The sequence below is a fragment of the Sycon ciliatum genome, chromosome 9 (assembly GCF_964019385.1).
Source record: "Sycon ciliatum chromosome 9, ocSycCili1.1, whole genome shotgun sequence".
Taxonomy (NCBI): Eukaryota; Metazoa; Porifera; class Calcarea; order Leucosolenida; family Sycettidae; genus Sycon; species Sycon ciliatum.
In genome coordinates this window covers 10,023,378-10,044,382 of record NC_088651.1, presented here as the reverse complement: position 1 = coordinate 10,044,382, position 21,005 = coordinate 10,023,378, and the positions used below count along the sequence as shown (strand labels likewise).

The window sequence follows — 21,005 nt, the reverse complement described above, 5'->3', positions numbered from 1 at the left end:
CTTACTGTGAGTTCCTACTGTGAGTTCCTACTGTGTGTTCGTGGAATACTCGAGTGAATCATGTCTACCAAGTATCTTGTCCAGCCGTTTTCTGGCAAGGATGGTAAAGACCTAGAGGAATTCTGGGCAAAGTTTTTAGTTTTGGCCACTGCCAAGGAATGGTCCGACGAAGATGCACGCATGCAACATCTACCTTTATATTTGCAGGGCGATGCATTTCGAGTGTTTGCTCGTATGGCAGAGAGTGACAAAAGCAAACAAGCAGAGGTCAAGAAAGTTTTAGTGAGTGCGTTCAGTGTGACGCCGTCCAGAGCGTATGATTTGTTCAAGCGCCGTTGTTTGCGTGTGGATGAAAGTGTCGACGCGTATGTGGCCGATTTTCAGCGTTATGCAGCGCTGTCGGGGCACAAACCGGGTGGTACCGCCAGCAAGGATCCGATCGTGATCGAGCAACTGGTCGCTGGCCTACAGCCCGAATTTGGCCGCCAGCTGAGAATGTCACTGGCTGGCCAAGAGCTGACGATACCTGCGTGTCTAGAGCGTGTGCGTGCGCTCAGAGCCAGTGAGACCGATGCTCGGTACACGAGCAGGTTCAGCCAGAGCGTTTCTGCTAGTGCCAGTACCAGTAGTTACAGTGGAGGTGTACACCGACCAGCTCGCAGTACTGTTGTCTGCTATAACTGTAATCAGCCTGGGCATGTCCAGCGTAACTGCCCAGAGTTCAAGAAGAAGCAGAAGCCCCGTTTCAGTGGACCAGTAGTGTGCCACTTTTGTGATCAGCCTGGTCATGCAAAGCCAGCGTGCCCTGAGAGAAGGAAGTGGCGAGAAGCCAAGGCAGCAGAACGTGTGGCGGCTGCTGGTACGTCGCATAGTAGCAGTGACAAGTGCCTGTGTGCGGTGTCCACTGAAGCTGCCCCCTTGCCGAGGATCTATGTGGACGTGGAGTCGGCCAAGCCGGATGACTGGTGCCGTGGAGAGGCCATGCTGGACACCGGGTCGGCTCGCACGCTAGTGTCGTCTGGCTTTATACGTGCGGCTAAGATGTGCAGCCAAGTGTCGGCGGTAAAGCAGGAGAAGCTCCTCGCCCTGGATGGCGAAGCCCTGCCGATTTCGGGGTCAATTTCACTAACGATTCGTCGCCTGGATGGACCCGTAAATTTGCCGCCTACCCGTGTTGTTGCGTTTGTAGTTCCTGAGCTGTCGGTTATTAATGCTGACCTGTTGCTGGGATCTGACCTTGTCCGTGCCATCGGTGGCGTCAGGTTGCAGTACTCTGAGTCAGGTGATCTGCGGTCCGTGTTGTTTGGTTCGTCAACCGCCAGTGACCCTGAGCCTGTGTCGTCTGTCGTGAGTGATGCTGTGCAGTCGCCGGATCAGCACCCGTCTCGGCATGTTAGCGTGGTGCAAGACGGTGAGGACGTGACGCTATCTGTCGAGGATGGTCAGATAAAGTGGCTAGCAGCTGAGCAGTGTTGGCAGGCAGCATGGAGGTGGAAGGACGACAAGCCACCTACCGGACGCATCGGCAGCGGCATTGGGGAGTACCCCCGGAAACTTAGCGATGATCAGGAGAAGCTGTTCCAGCAAGAAGTGGACTCCTGGATCGGTAACGGATGGCTCATCGAGCATGATGAAGAGGTACATGGAGCTCCTGCTGCAATTCTGCCATGGCTTGCGGTCAGCCAGGAGCACAAGCCTACTACACCTGTTAGGCCTTGCCTCGATTACCGTGCGCTGAACCGTGCCCTCGTGTCTCAGCCCGGTATGGATGCCTCCGTGTGTGGCGAGAAGTTGCGTGAGTGGCGTACGCACGATGCCAACGAGTATGAGATGTTGGATATTCGAAAGGCCTATCTGCAAGTCCGTATGTCACCTGAGTTGCTACGGTATCAGTGCGTGAAATGGAGGGGAAAGCTGTACGTGATGACCCGCATGGCTTTCGGGTTGAGCGTTGCACCAAAGTTCATGGACGTGATAGTCAAGTGGTGCACGCGAGATCATGATGGTGTTGACAATTACGTTGACGATCTGTACGTCCCGAAACCGCAGACAAAGGCTGTTGCGGATACCCTCGAGCGCTATGGCCTGCGCACGAAGCCAGCTGAGCCCGCCAATTCCGCCCGAGTACTTGGACTTCAGCTGTTTACGGGCCAAGATGGTCAAACCCGTTGGAAGCGTCGAGACGGAGTGAGTCTCGAGTGTGGCAAGCTGACCAAGCGTGGTGTATTCTCGTGGTGCGGCCGACTGGTATCGCACTATCCCGTGTGCTCGTGGCTGCGACCTGCCTGCAGCTTTCTGAAGCGCCTAGCATGTCGTGATGGTGGTGGTTGGGATGATGACGTCCCCAATGATGTGGTAACCTGTTGTGCCGAACTAGCAAGTCGCGTCCAAGATGAGGATCCGGCCACAGGCGTGTGGAATGCGTCAGTGAACGAGCAGCAGCTCACCGTGTGGTGCGATGCGTCTGATGTCGCATATGGCATTGTTGCCGAAGTTGGTGGTGAAGTCATGGAGGACAAGTCTTGGCTTCGCGATGCCGACGAGAAGAAGCATATCAACATCGCAGAATTGGAAGCAGTAATACGTGGGTTGTCGACGGCAGTCGAATGGAACGCCAGCAACATCCGTCTTGTCACTGATTCCAAGACCGTGTACGGCTGGGTGAAGTCGTGCCTGAACAATGAGCGGCGTGTCAAGGTGTCCGGGCTGAACGAAGTGTTGGTTCGCCGACGACTAAACATCATCGACGACATTGTCGCGACCGCGAAGCTGTCCGTCACCATTGAGTGGGTACCGTCCCAGCAGAACAAGGCTGACAAGCTGACGCGTGTCCCAGATTTGTTCATCCGCTGCTGGAAGAAATCAGCCAAGCCAGATGTAGTTGCTGCCGTCTCTGCACCCCCGAAGATTGTGAGTGCTATTGTGTTACAGGACATTCTTGATGCGCAGAAGTCTGATCCTGTTGTTGTTAGTGTGATTGAGTCTGTGCGTCACAGTCGTGAGATTTCCGACCCGGTATTTAAGAAATTGAAGTCTCAGTTGTCTGTATCTGATGATGGTTACTTGTATCGTAGTGTGAAGGTACCGCCGAATGATGTGCGTGTTGTACCAGTTGTGTCTCAGTCATTGCAGCAGCGAGTGGTGTGTCGTGCCCATGCTGTGAGCGGTCATTCCAGTTGGGAGACCACATGGAAGCTGTTGCGTGCGAGTTGTTATTTTGCAAATATGGCTGTTGTTTGTCAGTCGTTGATTCAGTCGTGTGATGTGTGTGCTGCTGCTAATTCGAAGCGTGGGCCTGTTGCTGAGCCAACACGTCCGGTTATTTCATCTGGTCCGTGGAATGTAGTACAGCGAACAGCGCCGTACGAGTCCGGATGGACAGTTGATAGTGTTGTGTCTCCATCAACTGTTGTAAGTGTTCGAGACACTAACGGTCGACATTCGATGAAGACTGTCAATATTGATCTAATTAAGCCGTCAAGTGTGAGTGTGCCTGAGTATGATGATGCATGTGCTTCAAGTACTAGTGATTCTGATTCTGATGTGCCAGCCCAACCACTTCAAGTTGGTGGTCATCGTCTTCGCAACCGTGCTGGTCTCGTTCCTCCTGTTCGTTACCGTAGTTAACTGTTGACGTGATGTCACCAGGGGGAGGTGTGACAATATGACAATGTGTGTAGTGTGACGATACAATGTGTGTGTAGACAAACATTACGATTATGTATTTGTTGTGGTGACATCTGTCATCAGTGTGTCATGCCTCTTACCTCATTGTAGCTTCATCCGTAGTCCGCTTCCATTGTCCTTGTTCTATATTCTATTCTATTTCTTCTAGTGCTAGTCGTTTACTTCTCATCTTTCCTTGAAGTAGTATATTTGAATTGTAATTGTTTTCCTGCAACGATCGTTCGTTGTGTTATTTATTTGTGTCTTGACTTCATTATTTATTTCGCCAGCGCCTGCAAGGCTGCATGCGCATGCTAGATTCTGTGTTCACGCGTGACTAATGATGTCATCGCTATGCCTTTGCTTGCTGCGCGTAGTCGCGTAGCTGGTCTTGTTGTTTTCTTTGCTTCGTTCGAGTTGCTGTTGCTCGACTTCGTTTTCTGATCTATTTTCTGCATTCAATGGTGGCCGTGATGGCTGTCGCTGCAATAGCAGCTTCAGCCACGACGGGCCTCTATCGGTTGCTCTGCCGCCATGTTGGACGCCATGTTTTAGACGTGTCTTTTCCTGGCCAAAGTGCTGGTGATTTTGTGTTCTTGTTGTTCTTTTCTTGTTCTCTCTCCTTTTCCTACTTGCATTTTTCGTGATTCATACATTTCCACCAAGAGGCTGCCGTTTGCGCTGGTGTGTTGTGTTGGGCGAAGAGGGGTGATAGAGAGACTAGATAGCTCCAGTTCTCCCACATAGCTTATATCGTGGAATAGTCCGCACTTACACTTTCTCTCTCTCTCTCTCTCTCTCTCTCTCTCTCTCTCTCTCTCTCTCTCTCTCTCTCTCTCTCTCTCTCTCTCTCTCTCTCTCTCTCTCTCTCTCTCTCTCTCTCTTGCAGCCAATGGGAGTGCTATCTCTGCTGGACGAGGAATGCTGGTTCCCCAAAGCCACTGACAGGACGTTTGTCGAGAAGCTTCTACAGAAGCAGAAGAAGCACGACAAGATGTCCAAGCCAGATTTCCGCAGCAAGGCCGACTTCACCGTGAATCACTACGCTGGCAAAGTGCAATACGTGGCTGAGAGCTGGCTGACCAAGAACATGGATCCACTCAATGACAATATTGTGTCCCTACTGCAGAACTGTGCTGATCCATTCTGTGCCAACCTATGGAAGGACACCTGTAAGTTGCTGATGGTCGAGCTTGGGATGCTTTCACTGTTGATGATACTGCTGGTGGTGATAATGCTGCTGCTGCTGCTGCTGATTATACTGCTGTTGCTGTTGGTGATGTTGCTAATTCTGATGCTGCTGCTGGTGATGGTGATGTTAGTGCTGGTGGTGGTGGTGATGATGGTGGTGGTGGTGATGGTGGTGGTGGTGGTGATGATGGTGATGGTGATGGTGATGTTAGCGCTAGTGCTGGTGGTGGTGTTACTGTGCCCACTGCTGATGGTGTTGTGTGCCAGTGTTGGCAGTGGTGATGGTATTGTATGGGTCTGTCTTGTTGCATGTCTTATATTGCCACTTTTGCTGGTGATTTGGGCTTAAGAGCAAGCAGATGTGGTTTCACTGGTATTGTTTTGCCTCGCATCACTGCTGTTATACCTGTGGTGGCCGTGATGGTGGTGGCCGTGATGGTGGTGGTGATGATGATGGTAGTCATGCTATTGCAGTTGGTGCTGGACTCCGTGTTCGTTTAGCTACTGCTTTTGCCAGCGTAAAGCACTGTCATTCTAGCATTGGCCGACTAATTGTTGGTTTTGCTTTGAGAATGACAGTCGTCATGTCATGGCTATAGAATTCTTCAGTTCTTTCGGGTGAGCAGCTTGACAACCTACCCATGAGAGACTTGCTCAATTAGAACTGTGACATCTATACCAGTTATTGTGACTATGCTAGTTGTTGTTCTGGCCGTTATCAAACCAAGTAGCAACATTATTTGAATGTGTGTTCATGCGTGGGTGGATGTGCGTGTGTGTGTGTGCGTGCCCTTTTGGTGGTGATTGTGTGTGTGTGCATGTGTGCTCGTGCGCGCGTGTATGTTCGTGTGTTCGCGTGTGTGTGTGTGTGTGTGTTCATGGTCTGTGTACGTTTGTATGCATATACGTTACAGCAAACATCACCAGTATTGCTAACATGGGCGATGCGGCGTGTACACGGCCTCGCAAGGGCATGTTCCGCACTGTCGGACAGCTCTACAAGGTACGCTGGAAGAACTTAGAACTCTCAGTTTTACTCCGCTCTGGCTCTCTGTGGTATTATAGCTGATTCTCACTCAAATCTTGTTCTTGCTTCAGGAGTCTGCAGTTTTCAGAGCAGCAAACACTCAATACTGATGTACAGGCCGTGTTGTGACCATTGGCATTATAAGTAAAGGGAACCCAAAAAGTCTCACCTCTTTCAGGGGCGTCACACACGGTACGACCACTACGACCATGGTCGTACCACTTTTCGTCCAGGATGGTCCACCCAATTCATCCGAAAAAGCAATAAAAAAATTCAAGGATCTTCGGACTTGTACAAAACATCGCAACTGTTACTTTCATTGCAAGGAGCATACAGACTTGATGCCTAGCACTAGCAGCTACGCCCAAGACTCCAGGCGGCTATCCATTACGATAGGCGGTTGGAGTCACGGTTAGAGATAACCAGACGATGGATTCCTCACGGACGCATTCACTGCAAACTTGACGGAAACAGAGCTGAGCTGGCGGCGATCACTGGGTCCAGAACTAAAATTTTCCAAGATCTACCATGTTACAATGGCGATCAGCACGTCAAGAGACACTACATGTATGTCACTTGTCAGCTACAACATAATAATTATATTCTTTCCACAACGACACCTACCTAGTACCTCTGGCTCCTGACGATCTACTGCAAGCGGATTCGAAAATGCATTACACCCGCGAACGCAGCGCTTGTCAACAGAAAAGGGAAGCGCTTCATTCTCCGAAGCTGAAAAGTGTTTGGACTGCTGCTCCACGGCGGCAGAATATTCTGCAGCTGTTCACCGACACGACCCGCTTCACCTATATTATAACGATTTACGATCGTTTCGTTCCCCGAGTTTTCTGGTAGCAGCAACAAGAATTTCGTCCGCGACGACAGGACGAAAGTCTCTCGCAAACTAAAGTCCTGTTGCCACGAAGACAGAGAAGATTCCGCAAGCGCTTTCTTCTGCTTCCATTGTTGTAGCTCTCCGGTCCACTGGCAGATCTTTCAATCCCACCGAACAAAAACAAAGGATCTTCTTCTCTCTCTAAAAACAACTAAAATAATTGACTGCCCAGGCCGGACGTGTACATAGTGTACGCGACGCGGCAGACTTTTGCAGGACACGACATACGTTTTTGCATAGCCGCTGGCGCTAGACCGCGCAGCACGCTTGTACTTCGAATTTTGCGGTTTTTTCGAGGGCAATGGCCCTGAATCATTGAATGGGTTCCATTTGCCTTGCTTGGCTACCTACGATGTACAGAAAATACCAAAAATTAGGGGTGAAACAATTATACCGAGTACTCGAGTACTCGCTCGGTTTTTTCAAAAATAATCGTACTCGGAAAAAATCAGAGTACTCGTTCATACGTGGTACATGCATTTTCTACAGAAATCTGCAGTTTCAGGGCAGCAGTCGGCAGATGGTGATGTGCAGACTGTGTGGTGAACATTTGTTCTCGAGTGGAGAGAGCCCAATTGACCCACCAACCAATATACCTGAGAAAAATGACTGCTACTCAGTTCAATCAGGGTTGCACCATGTTATTTTAAAGCCCTTGGTGTGCAATTTTTAGGAGATGAAAAATACTCGAATACTCGAATATTCGATCGGAGAAAATCAGAGTACTCGAACTCGGGATCTCAGTGCCAACTTTCACCCCTACCAAAAATCCATGAGAAGTATGTTTTTGGAGCTGGAGTGGGGTTGTCGAATAAGTGCTAGGGGAACCCTCCTTTGCGGCTGTAGAGCGCTAAAAGGTGGCCTGTTAGCCGAAAAATCCTTATTTTTTTCTTCGGGGGACACCCCCGGACCCCCGGTCGTACCACTCCCAGCCACCCTGTGACGCCCCTGTCTTTAATTTTCTCTAGAAAAGGGCCACCAGTCCATTCACACAGGGTTTGTATCATACATTTTTTTAGCGATTTTCAGACGGGTTAAACAAAATGTACAAAATGAAGAGAGACTGAGGGCGCGTTTGGTTGGTACGAACTAGAGCAGGATTCACCAGAACAGTGCGTTAGGTTGGGACTGCACCTGTTCTGGGTCGGCCAGAACATGTTCTGCTTGCTCCGGCCTCAAGACCGGAGCAGACCGAGCAGTTTCACTTTTTCACAGTGAAACCTGGCGGGAACATCGATTTTGGTCCCAAATGATCACGTGCATGCGCTTTTAGGTTGGACTCGTCGTACCGTACACAGTGACCATGGTGACCCATACACATTTTGAAGAATGCACCAAGTTTGGCGCATTTTCCACTAAAATGTGCTCTCTTTCTGGAGTATCGTTTGGTTAGCATGAGGCTGCTCCATGTGCACCAGCTGTTCGATCCTGTTCTAGATCGTACTAACCAAACGCACCCTGAGAGAATACCAAACAGGGGAAATAAATTTCTCAAAATGCGAAGACTCCACTGTAGCCATCCACTATATCCATACATCTTCTGAAGATGGGCCTTGCCCGAAAATTCGAATAATTTTATATATATTTCCTTTCAAAATTTAATATGTCTTTTTCTTTTAGTGATTGGTGCAGCCCAGAGACCGTTTGGGGAGTGAAGAAGTCTCAGATGTATGGATAAAAAATAATAAATAAATGTAAAAAAAAGATGAAAGGAAAAGGACATATGGAAACGAGTTAAGAGTAACTCTCCACCACTTTAACTAGATACCATATACAGTCAGAAAGTGCAACAGCTAGGCACAAAACTGACAGAGTACTGAGACATTCGACGTCCTGACACCTAGCTTCAACACATCTCCGTAGCGCTAACCGACAGCCTTCCAACTTGGAAGGTTCAAGGTTATGGAAAGACCAAAGAGGGGAAGGCAAGCGCAACGAAAACGAGCACAAGCTACAGTCCCAACGGAACAAAGAATGTCGATTGTCACTGGACGATGACGAGACCAGTACTCTGTCAGTTTTGTGCCTAGCTGTTGCACTTTCTGACTGTATATAGTATCTAGTTAAAGTGGTGGAGAGTTACTCTTAACTCGTTTCCATATGTCCTTTTCCTTTCTACTTTTATTATTGGCTCAATACCCAAGTTAAAAAAAAGAAGATGTATGGATATAGGGGAAATAAATGGAGAATAAATAGAAAGGAAAAGTAGGGAGGCGTGTAGTGGCTTTTAGTGCTTCCCTTTTCACAAATGTTGCCATCCAAAGCGAAAACAGACCTAAGGGGTCAAATTTTGGAAAATGGTTGTTTGATTGGATTTTGTTTATATGGACATAGTGAACCTCTGTACAAAATTTCAGACTACAACCAAGAGTGCATAAACAAGAGTATGCAACTGTGATCTCTTTTCTATGGGCCAGATGCGCGGCGCGCTGCCTTCATCACGTCATTCGGCTGCAGTCCGCGCACTGCGGAAAATCAAACACCGCGTTTTCCCCCTGGTTTGAAATGAACTTTCGTACGGAACTGGAGTTCACGCGCCATAACTCAGAGATCGCGTAGGTACTGGAACGAATCGAGCAAAAACGGATGGGCTCGTACGAGAAATTGTGAGTTTGAGTGCATGCTTTCAGAGCGTGATGAAGGCAAGTTACGTAATGAAGGCAGCGTGCCGCGCACTGGGCCATAACCACAGTTGCATACTCTTGTTTATGCACTCTTGATACAACACATAAATCATGCTTAAAATCACTTTATTATGTCTTGGGGTCCATATTCTACTATCGCAAACAGTATTTTCATCTTTCACTGTCGTTTGTTCCACATACACGATGTCTTCTAAGCCCAGGTTGCTTCTTTGCCTTGGCAAAGGTCGGGCAGTACTTCTTTGTTGAGGTAGGAGCAGCGCTGTTGTGACGATCCACTGGGCGCAAGGATGGCAGGGCGACCAGCTGGAACGCCAGCATTGGCTTTCAATAAGTTTTCTTAAATTCAGGACCATCGCAGATCCCGCGCACTCACACTGTTCCCACATTGCACATACATCTGTTTGCGGCTTTATTAACTCCACATCGGAGCACTGATTGACCCAAATCCTTCTGAAAACTTCATAGGACACTGCATCATCTTCCTCGCGCTCTACATAACACTTGTACATAAGGAGCTTGGACAGTGATGCTGGCAGGTATGTTGGTGCTACTCCTGCTCTGCCCCCCGTGGTGCAGCTGGCTGTGGCATCCCATGGACGGATGCATACTTCCTAAGGAAGGTCACAACATGCTCAGCAACATCCGCAGGAGTCACAGGCGATTTGCCAGCAAAGCCATGCAAGGGTGGTTCTGCTTTCGCATCTTCCACAATGCCCTGTAGCGACTTCAGCATGTAAAGACTGAGACCTAACATATCGCGCACCACAGACTGACAAACCTGAGATCCCAGCAGTGAATACGAATAGTGGTGTCGCGCGGAACCAGGTTCAGAGCGAAGCGCAGTTGTCAGTACGCCCACGATGAAAACGTTTTTGCTTTCTTTTTCAGCTGCTTCGAGCTGAACATAAGCTCTTCCAGCAGCTTAGGCGCCAGCGATTCGTAGTGGTTCTTGCCCTTACAGCTGCAGCCGGATGATTTCAGGTCTCGAATATCTGCAGCGATTAGGGCACGCTCTTGATCTGCTGATCCCTGCCCTGTCGCACCGGCACCGTCATCGCTGTCTGAAGCAGCGGAAAGTTCGCTGTGTACAGACTCACTGGAATCGCCGCTGAGGGCTTCTCCGTAGTCGACGCGTTTTTTCTGTAACTCGATGCTGCTATCACTGTCAGATGAGCCATCTGAGTGCTCCTCCGCGGAAACTGCCTGCTGTACTTGACCCTCAGCGGAGCTTGACTCGCCCGACTCGGAAATTTGATACATGTAGTACCTCACGTCAAGTGGTTCAAGTGCATTTCGCTCTTCCACAGCCAGCCCAATGGGCTTCAAACTGCGACGACGACTCTTTCTGCATGTGCACTACACTCAATCCAACTAACTTGTGAGCTTTTCTCAAGATCGTCTTCTTCAAAAGCTAGTCGCCCACTCGCTTTCTTGTCGACGACGAGGATGTAGTCGAAACAAAAATAATCTGATCACTTCCAAGCCGCGCACGCTTTTCCAAAAAGTTACGTCACCTTTGAAACGTCATAACTTGATATTGATATCAAGGTCCTCAGGTCGTTTTCTGCTTTGGACGGCCCATATGTACTTGGGGTGGATGACATGACTATTGTAGTTTTCTTCATCCTATCGCCTGTGTCTGGAGTGGCGTGACGTTGGGCGACACAGCTACAGGGTACACACCGCTGCTCTGGTTCTTGTGTCTGTGTGTTGTTGGTTCAATGACATTTGCAATCTTGCTTGCGCTTGTCCTCTGTCGTGTAGGAACAACTCCAGCGTCTAATGGAGACACTTCGAAACACCAATCCTAACTTTGTGCGCTGTATCATTCCCAATCACGAGAAGAAGGTAAGGATAGAATGAGCACCTGTCTGTAGGCGCCTCATTCTGAATGCCACTTATTGCTATGTGGTGCGCTGCATGCGGCACCTGCGATGAGCTGCGACCGTGACACATGATTCACATCATCGTTTGGATGATCAGTGTTTTGACAAACTGCATCCGTGTCTGTCTGTCCGTGTGTGAGTGTGCACAAGTATTCTTGACTGCACCTGTACCTGTCCGTGTGTGCACGCGTATACTTCACTGTGCCCGTTTCTTGACTGCGCCCATGTCTGCCTGTGTGTGCACGTGCACCCGTGTATTCCTGTCCACGCAGTCCGGCAAGATCGTGCCGCCGTTGATCCTGGAGCAGCTGCGTTGCAACGGAGTGCTGGAGGGCATACGTATCTGCCGCCAGGGCTTCCCTAGTCGTGTCCCGTTCCAGGAGTTCCGTCAGCGCTACGAGCTGCTCACGCCCAGCCTGATACCGAAGGGCTTCATGGACGGACGCCGGTCGGCTGTGATGATGGTGAGTCAAGGATTTCTTGTACATATAGAAACTCGTATTACTGTCCGCTCACGTCAATTGTTGTGGTAAGCGAACAGACATATCAAATACAGGTCTTCCCTCGTTATTACCGTATGTCCGCACCTTTAAAGCCATGGCGGTATATTCAATTATAATGCCATGGGCTTCATAAATGAAATGATATTTGAAGTATGTTTTTTGTAAAAATGAAGGAATAAGTACTATGCTAACAAACTTACAGTCCAGCAGGAAGGGTGAACAAGTGGGTTTAGATTGAAATTTCTGTGTGGTCTTTGTCTTTTATGCCATGGTGTAGTGAGTGGGTCATTTTGCATCCAAAAAATCTAGGAAAGCAGCGGTGTTTCGAATATAAGGCCATGGCTTTAAAGGTGCTGACATACGGTATGGCATTGGATGCACGACAAACCTCATCAGTAGACAATGATTCAAAAAATGCCGACCCGAGTCAAGCTTAGTTTTAAGTGTGGCCCTACCATAATACCTCCATAATGCACGACAGAAATGCGCACTTTGAGTAGTGCCAGTAGATGTATCTAGTCGGTGCGGGTGATCCGTATTCTGGAGATTCTGATGCAGTGGACTAGTAGTGTTCTTTTATTTTCCATTGGAAGCCTCACCAGTGGTGAATGTTGTGTATGCACTACCGTATTTATGCATGTACTCTTATGGACTGCCCTGTCCATGTATGATGCTCCCCTGTTCTATGTATGTAACTCGCATGTCTTATTATGCATTCTTGTTGTACCCTGCACGCACTACGCTCCGTATGCGTGTCTTGCACATATCCGTGTCCTACCTAACTAGGATTCTATGCGTATGCATCTGGACACTCTCGCGATTCCCGTCTCTGTACTGCCTTCTTTGTACCAACGCTTATCCTTGTAGTTTTATTAGTTTCCTTTGTCTTTTGTCCTTGTTCATGCAAGGTAACAGAACAACATAACAGTGAACACAACCCTTTGTTAAAAGAGGACCGATAGCAAAGTTGAGGGGGTGGGTCGAGAAAAAAGAAGAAGAAAAAAGATAGGTTTACTTAGCATTGTGCTGTTGCGTTCTGTTCTGTTGTGCAGCTGGAAGCACTGGAGCTGCACGAGGATCAGTATCGTGTGGGTAACAGCAAGGTGTTCTTCCGCGCCGGTGTGCTAGCCAAGCTGGAGGAGGACAGGGAAAACAAGCTTAGTACCATCCTCACTGCCATGCAGGCACGCATCAGAGGAACTCTCAGCCGCATGTAAGTGGGGGGCCCCGCTAACGCCCCGCTACTATTGTAGTGTTGTTGGTTTGACAGCATGAACATATCTAAAAATAATGTTATCTAAGGCCACACGTTTTTATTTCTATGTTTCTCGTCACCCGCGCGCATACGATTCAGGAGTCTGGAAGAAAAAAACTGTGCTGCACTGACTGTGCATGTGGGGACCAGCACACTCATGCACATGGACGTAATGTGGCCTGGCCTGCGCGACAAGCGTGATGCAAGGACGGCATTTTTGTGCGCAATCTAGCTGCACATGCACAGATTGTGACAGAAGCTCCTACCACATACTAGTTGCTAACTATGGATGCTATTTTGCATTGGTGTATTGGTGGATTTTAGTGTGAACAAAGGTCTAATAAACTTTTTTATTTTTCGGTCATTTTTTATTTTTTTCCACCTCTCGCATACGTTTTTAGATTTTCATGTGACGAGAAACATTGAAATAAAAACGTGTGCTGGCCTAATATCATATTGTAGTGTTGTACAGTCAGACCTCGCTTAACCGCACACATCCGTTTTTCACAAAATATCGTGATAGGCGAGGGAACCGGATAATCGAACACACATACTGAATGTATGCGTGACATATGCTGCAAATCGGTAACCAGCGATTTACTTCCGGATGGCGAGGGATCCGGATAACAGAGGACCGGATAAGCGAGGTCTGATTGTATTGTATTTTTATTAGGGGTGAAACAATTATACCGAGTACTCGAGTACTCGCTCGGATTTTTCAAAAATAATCGTACTCGGAATAAATCAGAGTACTCGTTCATACATGGTACATGCATTTACTACAGAAATCTGCAGTTTCAGGGCAGCAGTCAGCAGATGGTGATGTGCAGGCTGTGTGGTGAACATTTGTTCACGAGTAGAGAGAGCCCAAATGACCCACAAACCAATATACCCGAGAAAAATGACTGCTACTCTGTTCAATCAGGGTTGTATCATGTTATTTTAAAGCCCTTGGTGTGCAATTTTTAGGAGATGAAAAATACTCGAATACTCGAATATTCGATCGGAGAAAATCAGAGTACTCGAACTCGGGATCTCAGTGCCAACTTTCACCCCTAATTTTTATTTTTATTTTACTTTGGCATTCCCAACAGACCCTAAGGTCTTCTTACAGGGTGCCCATAGAGCCAGTATGCCAGTGGCAAGTGAAAACTGCCGACCTCTGTTTTCGCGCACACATGCACGTAGACAGTGTTTTCACATCTGTCACATGACCACACATGTACAGTGAAATCTGTCACATGACCACACATGTACAGTGAAATCTGTCACATGACCACACATGTACAGTGAAATCTGTCACATGACCACACATGTACTGTACATTGTACAGTGAAATCTGTCACATGACCACACATATACAGTGAAATCTGTCACATGACCACACATGTACAGTGAAATCTGTTACATGACCACACATATACAGTGAAATCTGCCATGGTGACCGCTCGGATAAGGCGACCACCTGGCTGCTGTGTGCGTTTGTGTGTGTGTGCGTGCCTGCGTGTGTGTATGTGAACCAGAGATTCTGTGTTCATGTATTTGGATGCCGAGCCTTCTTTGTAAGGAGTGAACTGTTTCTGCGACAGCATACCTCTGATACAGTGTTAGCATTGCGCCAAAGAGTCCATAAGACCAAGAATGTGCAACTGGGGTCTGGCTGCTGTAGGCCCCCCGCGCGGCGGAATTCCAACATTACGTCATGCCGCTGAGGCACAGCTGTACAAAACTCCGCAATCCGCGATGCTTGGAACCAGGGAGTAGTACAAGCGCAACGAACATGTACGTCATTTTTGACGTAATGTTGGAATTCCGCCGAGCGGATCCCCATGTACAGAGTTGCACACTCTTGGGGTTTTGGACTCTTGATTGCGGCGATAGCTGTGATAATCATAGTGTGACTTTTGTGTCTGTGCTGCTCTTGTGTGTATTGTGATTCTTTCTCCAGTAACTATCAGAAGTTAGTACAGCAGAGTAAGGCTATTCACGTTGTGCAGAGGAACTGCAGAGCCTACCTCATTCTGCGTCGCTGGCCATGGTGGAGACTGTTCACTAAGGTGAGATATTCTCGTGTGTACATGTGTGTGTGTGTGTGCGTGCGCGTGTGTGTGCGTGTGTGTGCGTGTGTGTGTGTGTTGTGTGCATACTTGTGAGCTTCGGGAGTTCCAGCTGCACAACTGCAACCAATTTCTCCAAGACAAGTCAAGGAGATCTCGCTAAGGCATCACTGCGAAATAGTACCTCAGCCAACCTCTCCATGTCTGTCGGCCACTCACACGGGGGATGGCATATGACCGGAAATGGCAATGTTCAGTATAGGATGTGTGTGTACCTGTGTGTACGTGTGTGTGTGTACCTGTGTGTGTGTGTGTGTGTGTGTGTGTGTGTGTGTGTGTGTGTGTGATGTGTTTGCCCTTCTAGAGGGCAGTTTACAGTTTTTGAGCTCTGACAGTCTTTCCCCTCAAAAGTCGTCGTAGGTCCCTTCCAGGCCAGAGGCGGCCCCGTAAGGGTCGCCTCTGAGCCAACAGAGCGCATTCGACGTCGGGATCACCACGACTTGAGGACGGGACGGTGTTTGTTGCCGTCACCATTGGTCGTGCCCGTCGTCGCCACTCGCGGCGGTTTGACAAGCCCCCGAGTGGATTTCCACCGCGCAAACTATGAAATTTGTTGCTGAGAGAAGAGAGAGGAGGAGACGCTGCCAGGTACGATTCGGGTGTTGGAACGTGAGATCCCTGGTCGAGCGTGATGGCGGTTTGGAGACGGCAAGCGTAACTGGGAATGTCGTCGAGAACAAAAAGATCAACCGTGTCGCAGATGAACTCCGACGGCTCAACATCACGGCAGCCGGACTGCAAGAGACTCACTGGTTCGGAAGTGGCATTTACAGTGTGGAGAATTCTACTGTCCTGTGCTCTGGCCGACCTGTCCCTGGCGGGGGAGACTCTTGCCGTCGTGGTGAGGGTGTTGGCATTATTTTGAATCGTACGGGAACTGAGGCTTGGAAAGCTGCCGGCTGCGTTTGGCGTTCTGTCAGCCCTCGTGTCGTAAGTGCTCGTCTATTGTTCACCCTTGCAGATGGGACGTCCGAATATTTTACTCTTGTGAGCGCGTATGCTCCGACGTTTGCAGCCAGTCGTTCAAGCAAAGAAATTTTCTTTGACGACCTTCAACGAACTTTGAACGACACCCCTTCAAACGATCACTGCGTTGTACTTGGTGACTTCAATGCACGCGTTGGCTCTGGGCAGCTAGACGACGAGTGGTACGGTGTACGGGGCACGCATGGTTTTGGACGCCTGAACTCTTCTGGCGCTGAACTGCTGTCTTTTGCTTCTGCAAATCGACTGTGCATATGTAACACCTGGTTCCCAAAACGTGACTTGTTCAAACGTACGTGGCAACACCCTGGCACCCTCCAATGGCATTGCATTGACCACATCCTTGTTCGACAAGAGGACCTGGGTGCCTGCACTGATGTATCAGTAATCAGAAATGCTGAGTGTGGCAGTGACCATCAGCTGCTACATATGTCATGGGACATGTCTAGCCCAATCAGGTTTAGCAAGCAGTGCACGGCCAGACAACGACGCTTTGATGTCGCCCAGCTCAGGAACTCCAAGCCATCTAGTCAAACTGACACCAATGCCGAGCCTACGCCAGTTGATTTGTATCGCAATGTTGTTGAGAGTGAACTCACCAAGGATTGGAATGAGCAAGCCAACATTGCGAGTAAATGGAACCATATCAAGTCAGCACTTGATACTGCGGCAACCTCTGTTCTCGGATTCTCGAGACGCCAACCCGGCTGGTTCCAGGAGGCAACTCCAGAGATCCAACCACTCCTTGGGGATCGGAACGCTGCATACAAGGAGTGGATCCAGCATGGACAGCACCGCGATCATCCATCCTTCAGCACATTTAAATCTGCCAGGTCGAGGGCACGCTCAGCTATTGATGCAGCCCGTGTGAAGTGGATAGAAAGCAAGGCGCTAGCGGCTACAGAGTCCCGTTTTAACGGAGCTATTATATGGAAGTGCATTCACGATCTCCAAGCTGCAGGGGAAGGTTTGAAACCGGCTCGGACAACGGCAGTCATGGATGAAAACGGAAATCTATGCACGTCACCAGAAGAGCAGGGTCACCGTTTTCGGAGACATTTCTCTGGAGTGCTGAACATCCATAGCACGTGGTCACCTAGTGCACTGGACTCCATCCCACAACTGCCGGTAGCCCAAGATCTCGCTAGTCCCCCGACACTGGAGGAAGTTCGTCGTGCTATTGGCAAGCTCCAGAACGGGAAATCGGCTGGAGCCTCTGGTATCCTCCCGGAAATGTTGGAATTTGGTGGCGAGCAGCTGTTCCTCAGCCTTCATGGGCTGTTTGGCGATGTGTGGCGTGAGGGTCGTGTCCCCCAGGAGTGGGTAGATGCCATGCTGGTGCCAATACCCCAAAAAGGTGACCTCTCCAGATGCGATAACTGGCGGGGGATATCTTTGCTGGATGTCGTAGGCAAGGCACTAGCAGGAGTCATTCAGCTACGCCTCCAGTCTCTGGCCAAAGAATTCCTCCCGGAATCGCAGTGTGGCTTCCGCCGTGGCAGATCATGCTCCGACATGATATTTACCATCCGCCAACTCTTGGAGAAGACAGTAGAACATCAAACCAAGGGTTTCTTTGTCTTCATCGATTTGCGCAAAGCTTACGACTCGGTTCCTCGTGAGTGTCTCTGGCAGGTATTGGCTAGAGCTGGCGTCCCTTCACCCATGCTGGCGGTGATCAAGTCGTTTCACACCTCAATGGCTGCTGTATTACGCATGAGTGGTACAACTGTAGATCCCTTTAGCGTTCATAATGGCCTACGCCAGGGTTGCTCAATGGCGCCCGTGCTGTTTAACATTTTCATGTGGGCCGTGGTAAGCAGATGGCAGCAGCGCGTTAGTGGTGTACCTGGTATTGGTTTCAGTTTCTCGCACAATTCTGACACTGGTAACCTCTACAGGAAGTCTCACCGCACCGACCCTGTCACTACCGCTACGGAGGCTCAGTTCGCTGATGACTCGGCATTGTTCGCTACATCAAGAGCTGGTGCCGAGGTCGCATTGACAACCTTTGACAACACGGCGTCCGAATTTGGCCTCGCGGTTAGTGCCACAAAGACCAAGTTTTTGGTTGCTGGTGCTGATGTGTCTGCTGCTGACCGCGTACCCCTCAGTCTAGCTGGTGTCGACATTGCCTGTGTCACCGAATTTAAGTATCTGGGTTCGGTAATTCACAGCGACGGCCGTTCATCCTGCGATGTTGACTCCCGCATTGCGAATGCCTCCCGAGCGTGTGGCGCTTTGCAAAAGTCCATCTTTGGCAACAAGCACCTGGACCTCCACATCAAGAGGTGTGTGTTCAACGCCTGTGTCTTGTCGCTCTTGCTGTACGGTTCGGAGTGTTGGACGCCTCTTCAACGGGATTTGCAGCGGCTCTCTGTCTTCCACCACCGATGCATCCGCTCAATCATGGGAGTGTCTCGCCAAACATGCTGGGATGACCACATCACCAACCACCAACTACGTGTGAGGTGGGGTGATCCCGACACCATCCGCACGAAGGTGGAGCACCGCCGCCTTGAATGGCTCGGGCATGTTGCTCGGATGGAGGACCACCGGTTGCCGAAGCAAGTTCTCTTTGGCACGCTTCCGTCGCGTCGCCCAGCTCATGGCCCTCGTCGGCGCTGGAAGGATTGTATCATGTCTGACCTTCGTTCTCGCGGCCTCGAGGGGGAATGGCGAGCTGAATGCGAGTCGCGTTCCACCTGGCGCTCGGCGTACTCAGCACCGGTAGATGCCCAGCATACCCCTCCCGTCACCTGCTACACCTGCGACCGACAGTTTACGCGCCCCAGTGATCGCGCACGCCACAAATGTAAGGCTGAGCGTGCGAAGCCGGTTGCGGAGCAGAAAGGTGCATGCCAGTGTGGAGAGTGTGGCCGTTGGCTGAAGTCCCGTGGAGGTCTGGCAAGGCACAAGTGTACTTACCCCCAGTCAGCAGTCGGTGCGCCCCTGCCGCTGCCTGCTTCTCCGCTGTGCTGCGTCGCTCACTGCCAGGCTTGTGACCGCTGCTTTGCGTCTACACGTGGCCGCGCCCGTCATCGCTGCTCGCGGACTTGTAGTCGTCCGACCGTTCAGGACCGTCAGGGTTTCACGTGTGTTTGCGCCTGCTCCCGCCGATTTCGCTTACCGCATCACCTGGATCGTCATAGGGCTGTGTGCTCCTCCTCTCTCTCAGCTGCCCCTCCGGGGCCCACGTAACCTTCATGGCAGTGGCTCAACAGGACAGGTGTGTGTGTGTGTGTATGTCTGTGTGTGCATGTCTGTGTGTGCATGCTGGTACTGGTGGTGGCGATGGTAGTCATGCTATTGCAGTTGGTGCTGGACTCTGTGTTTGTTTAGCTACTGCATTTGCCAGCATAAAGCACTGTCATTCTAGCATTGGCCGACTAATTGTTGGTTTTGCTTTGAGAATGACAGTCGTCATGTCATGGCTATATAATTCTTCAGTTCTTTCGGGTGAGCAGCTTGACAACCTACCCATGAGAGACTTGCTCAATTAGAACTGTGACACCTATTACCTGTCGTTGTAACCATGCTAATTGTTATTCTGGCCATTATCAAACCAAGTAGCAACATCATTTGATTGTGTGTTCATGCGTGGGTGGGCTCATGGTGGCTGTGGTAATGTGTATGTGTGATACTCATTTTTCCTCGTCTGTGTGTGTGTGTATGAGTGCAGGTGAAGCCATTGCTGAATGTGACTCGTCAGGACGACGAGCTCCGCGCCATCGAGGTCGAGCTGAAGACGGTCAATGACAAACTGGCCCGGAGCGACCGTGACGTGGACAGCCTGCGTAACCTAGTGGATACACTGACAATGGAGAAGAGCAAACTCAATGAACAACTCACCTCTGAACAGGACATGCTTAACGAAGCTGAAGAGGTCAGTACCGTACTTACCGTACTGTCGGTCGGTCGCCGAATAACTACGGGTCAGCCTGCTAGCGTGGACTGTTCTTGTTTTCATGTATTACAGTGAATGCACAGTTGAATCATCGTGTATACATTGCTATGCTGTGCCAGGGTAAAATTCTAGCTTGGTCTGTTCTTCAGCGCTACCCGACAGTACTGTATCACATTACATGTACACTGCTATTGTTGTGTACACAGGTAATCATGTACTGCTATTGTTGTGTACACAGGTAATCATGTACTAGTAGTATGATCAAAGGCATGCCATGTTGCACAGCAAAACTGACACGCACAAGACAAGTGTGGGTGCGGGTGTGCGTGGTGAATGTGGGCCAAGAGCACAGGGAGGACAGGTGGACAGTTTAACATTATTTTTTTGCATTGTCCTCGTTGAATTGTACGGCCCGCGCCACGTTTAATTAACCGCTCGTGTACTGACTTCTCTCCCGCTCTGTGCTGCTCCAGGCACGCTCAGAGTTGCTGCAGCGCTGCGGCAAGCTGGAAGAGGCACTTCACGACACGGAGATGCGTCTGGACGAGGAAGAGGACCGCAGCAAGGACCTGTCTGCAGAGCAGAAGAAGCTGCAGGAGAAGATCACCGTCATGGAAGAACAGTAAGCTGAAAAATGGGAAAAACGGGTTTTCTCGCCTGTCAGCCGCCTGTCAGCTGCCTGGCCTCGTGGAAACACACTCTGTTGTTGTGGTTATTATTATTGACTTTCTTGGTGAAATTTTGCAGGCTTCTATATGAGACAGGCTTCTATACAAGACAGGTATTTCTATGTATGTCAACACTAAAACCATGCTTATGTGTGATTTGATGGGCCCAAAATTGCGGCTTCTATTCAAGTGCGGCTTTTATACAAGACTTTACGGTATGTCAATGTACAGAGACTGACCTGGGTCTTGTTATGTCTCGTA

The 21,005-nt window shown here is 49.6% G+C and overlaps 1 protein-coding gene across 1 annotated transcript in view; it reads left to right on the top strand.

Moving 5' to 3' along the window:
- LOC135824967 (myosin heavy chain, non-muscle-like) overlaps window positions 1-20,756 on the top strand; it is a 33,123-nt gene extending 12,367 nt beyond the window's left edge. The window contains exons 12-19 of the mRNA XM_065337705.1: window positions 4,556-4,838; window positions 5,772-5,860; window positions 11,189-11,272; window positions 11,583-11,774; window positions 12,866-13,026; window positions 15,017-15,125; window positions 19,852-20,055; window positions 20,550-20,756. Coding sequence (XP_065193777.1) covers window positions 4,556-4,838; window positions 5,772-5,860; window positions 11,189-11,272; window positions 11,583-11,774; window positions 12,866-13,026; window positions 15,017-15,125; window positions 19,852-20,055; window positions 20,550-20,702 — 1,275 coding nt within the window. The 3' untranslated portion in view covers window positions 20,703-20,756. The remainder of the gene's footprint in view (window positions 1-4,555; window positions 4,839-5,771; window positions 5,861-11,188; window positions 11,273-11,582; window positions 11,775-12,865; window positions 13,027-15,016; window positions 15,126-19,851; window positions 20,056-20,549) is intronic.
- Window positions 20,757-21,005: the final 249 nt, after the last annotated feature.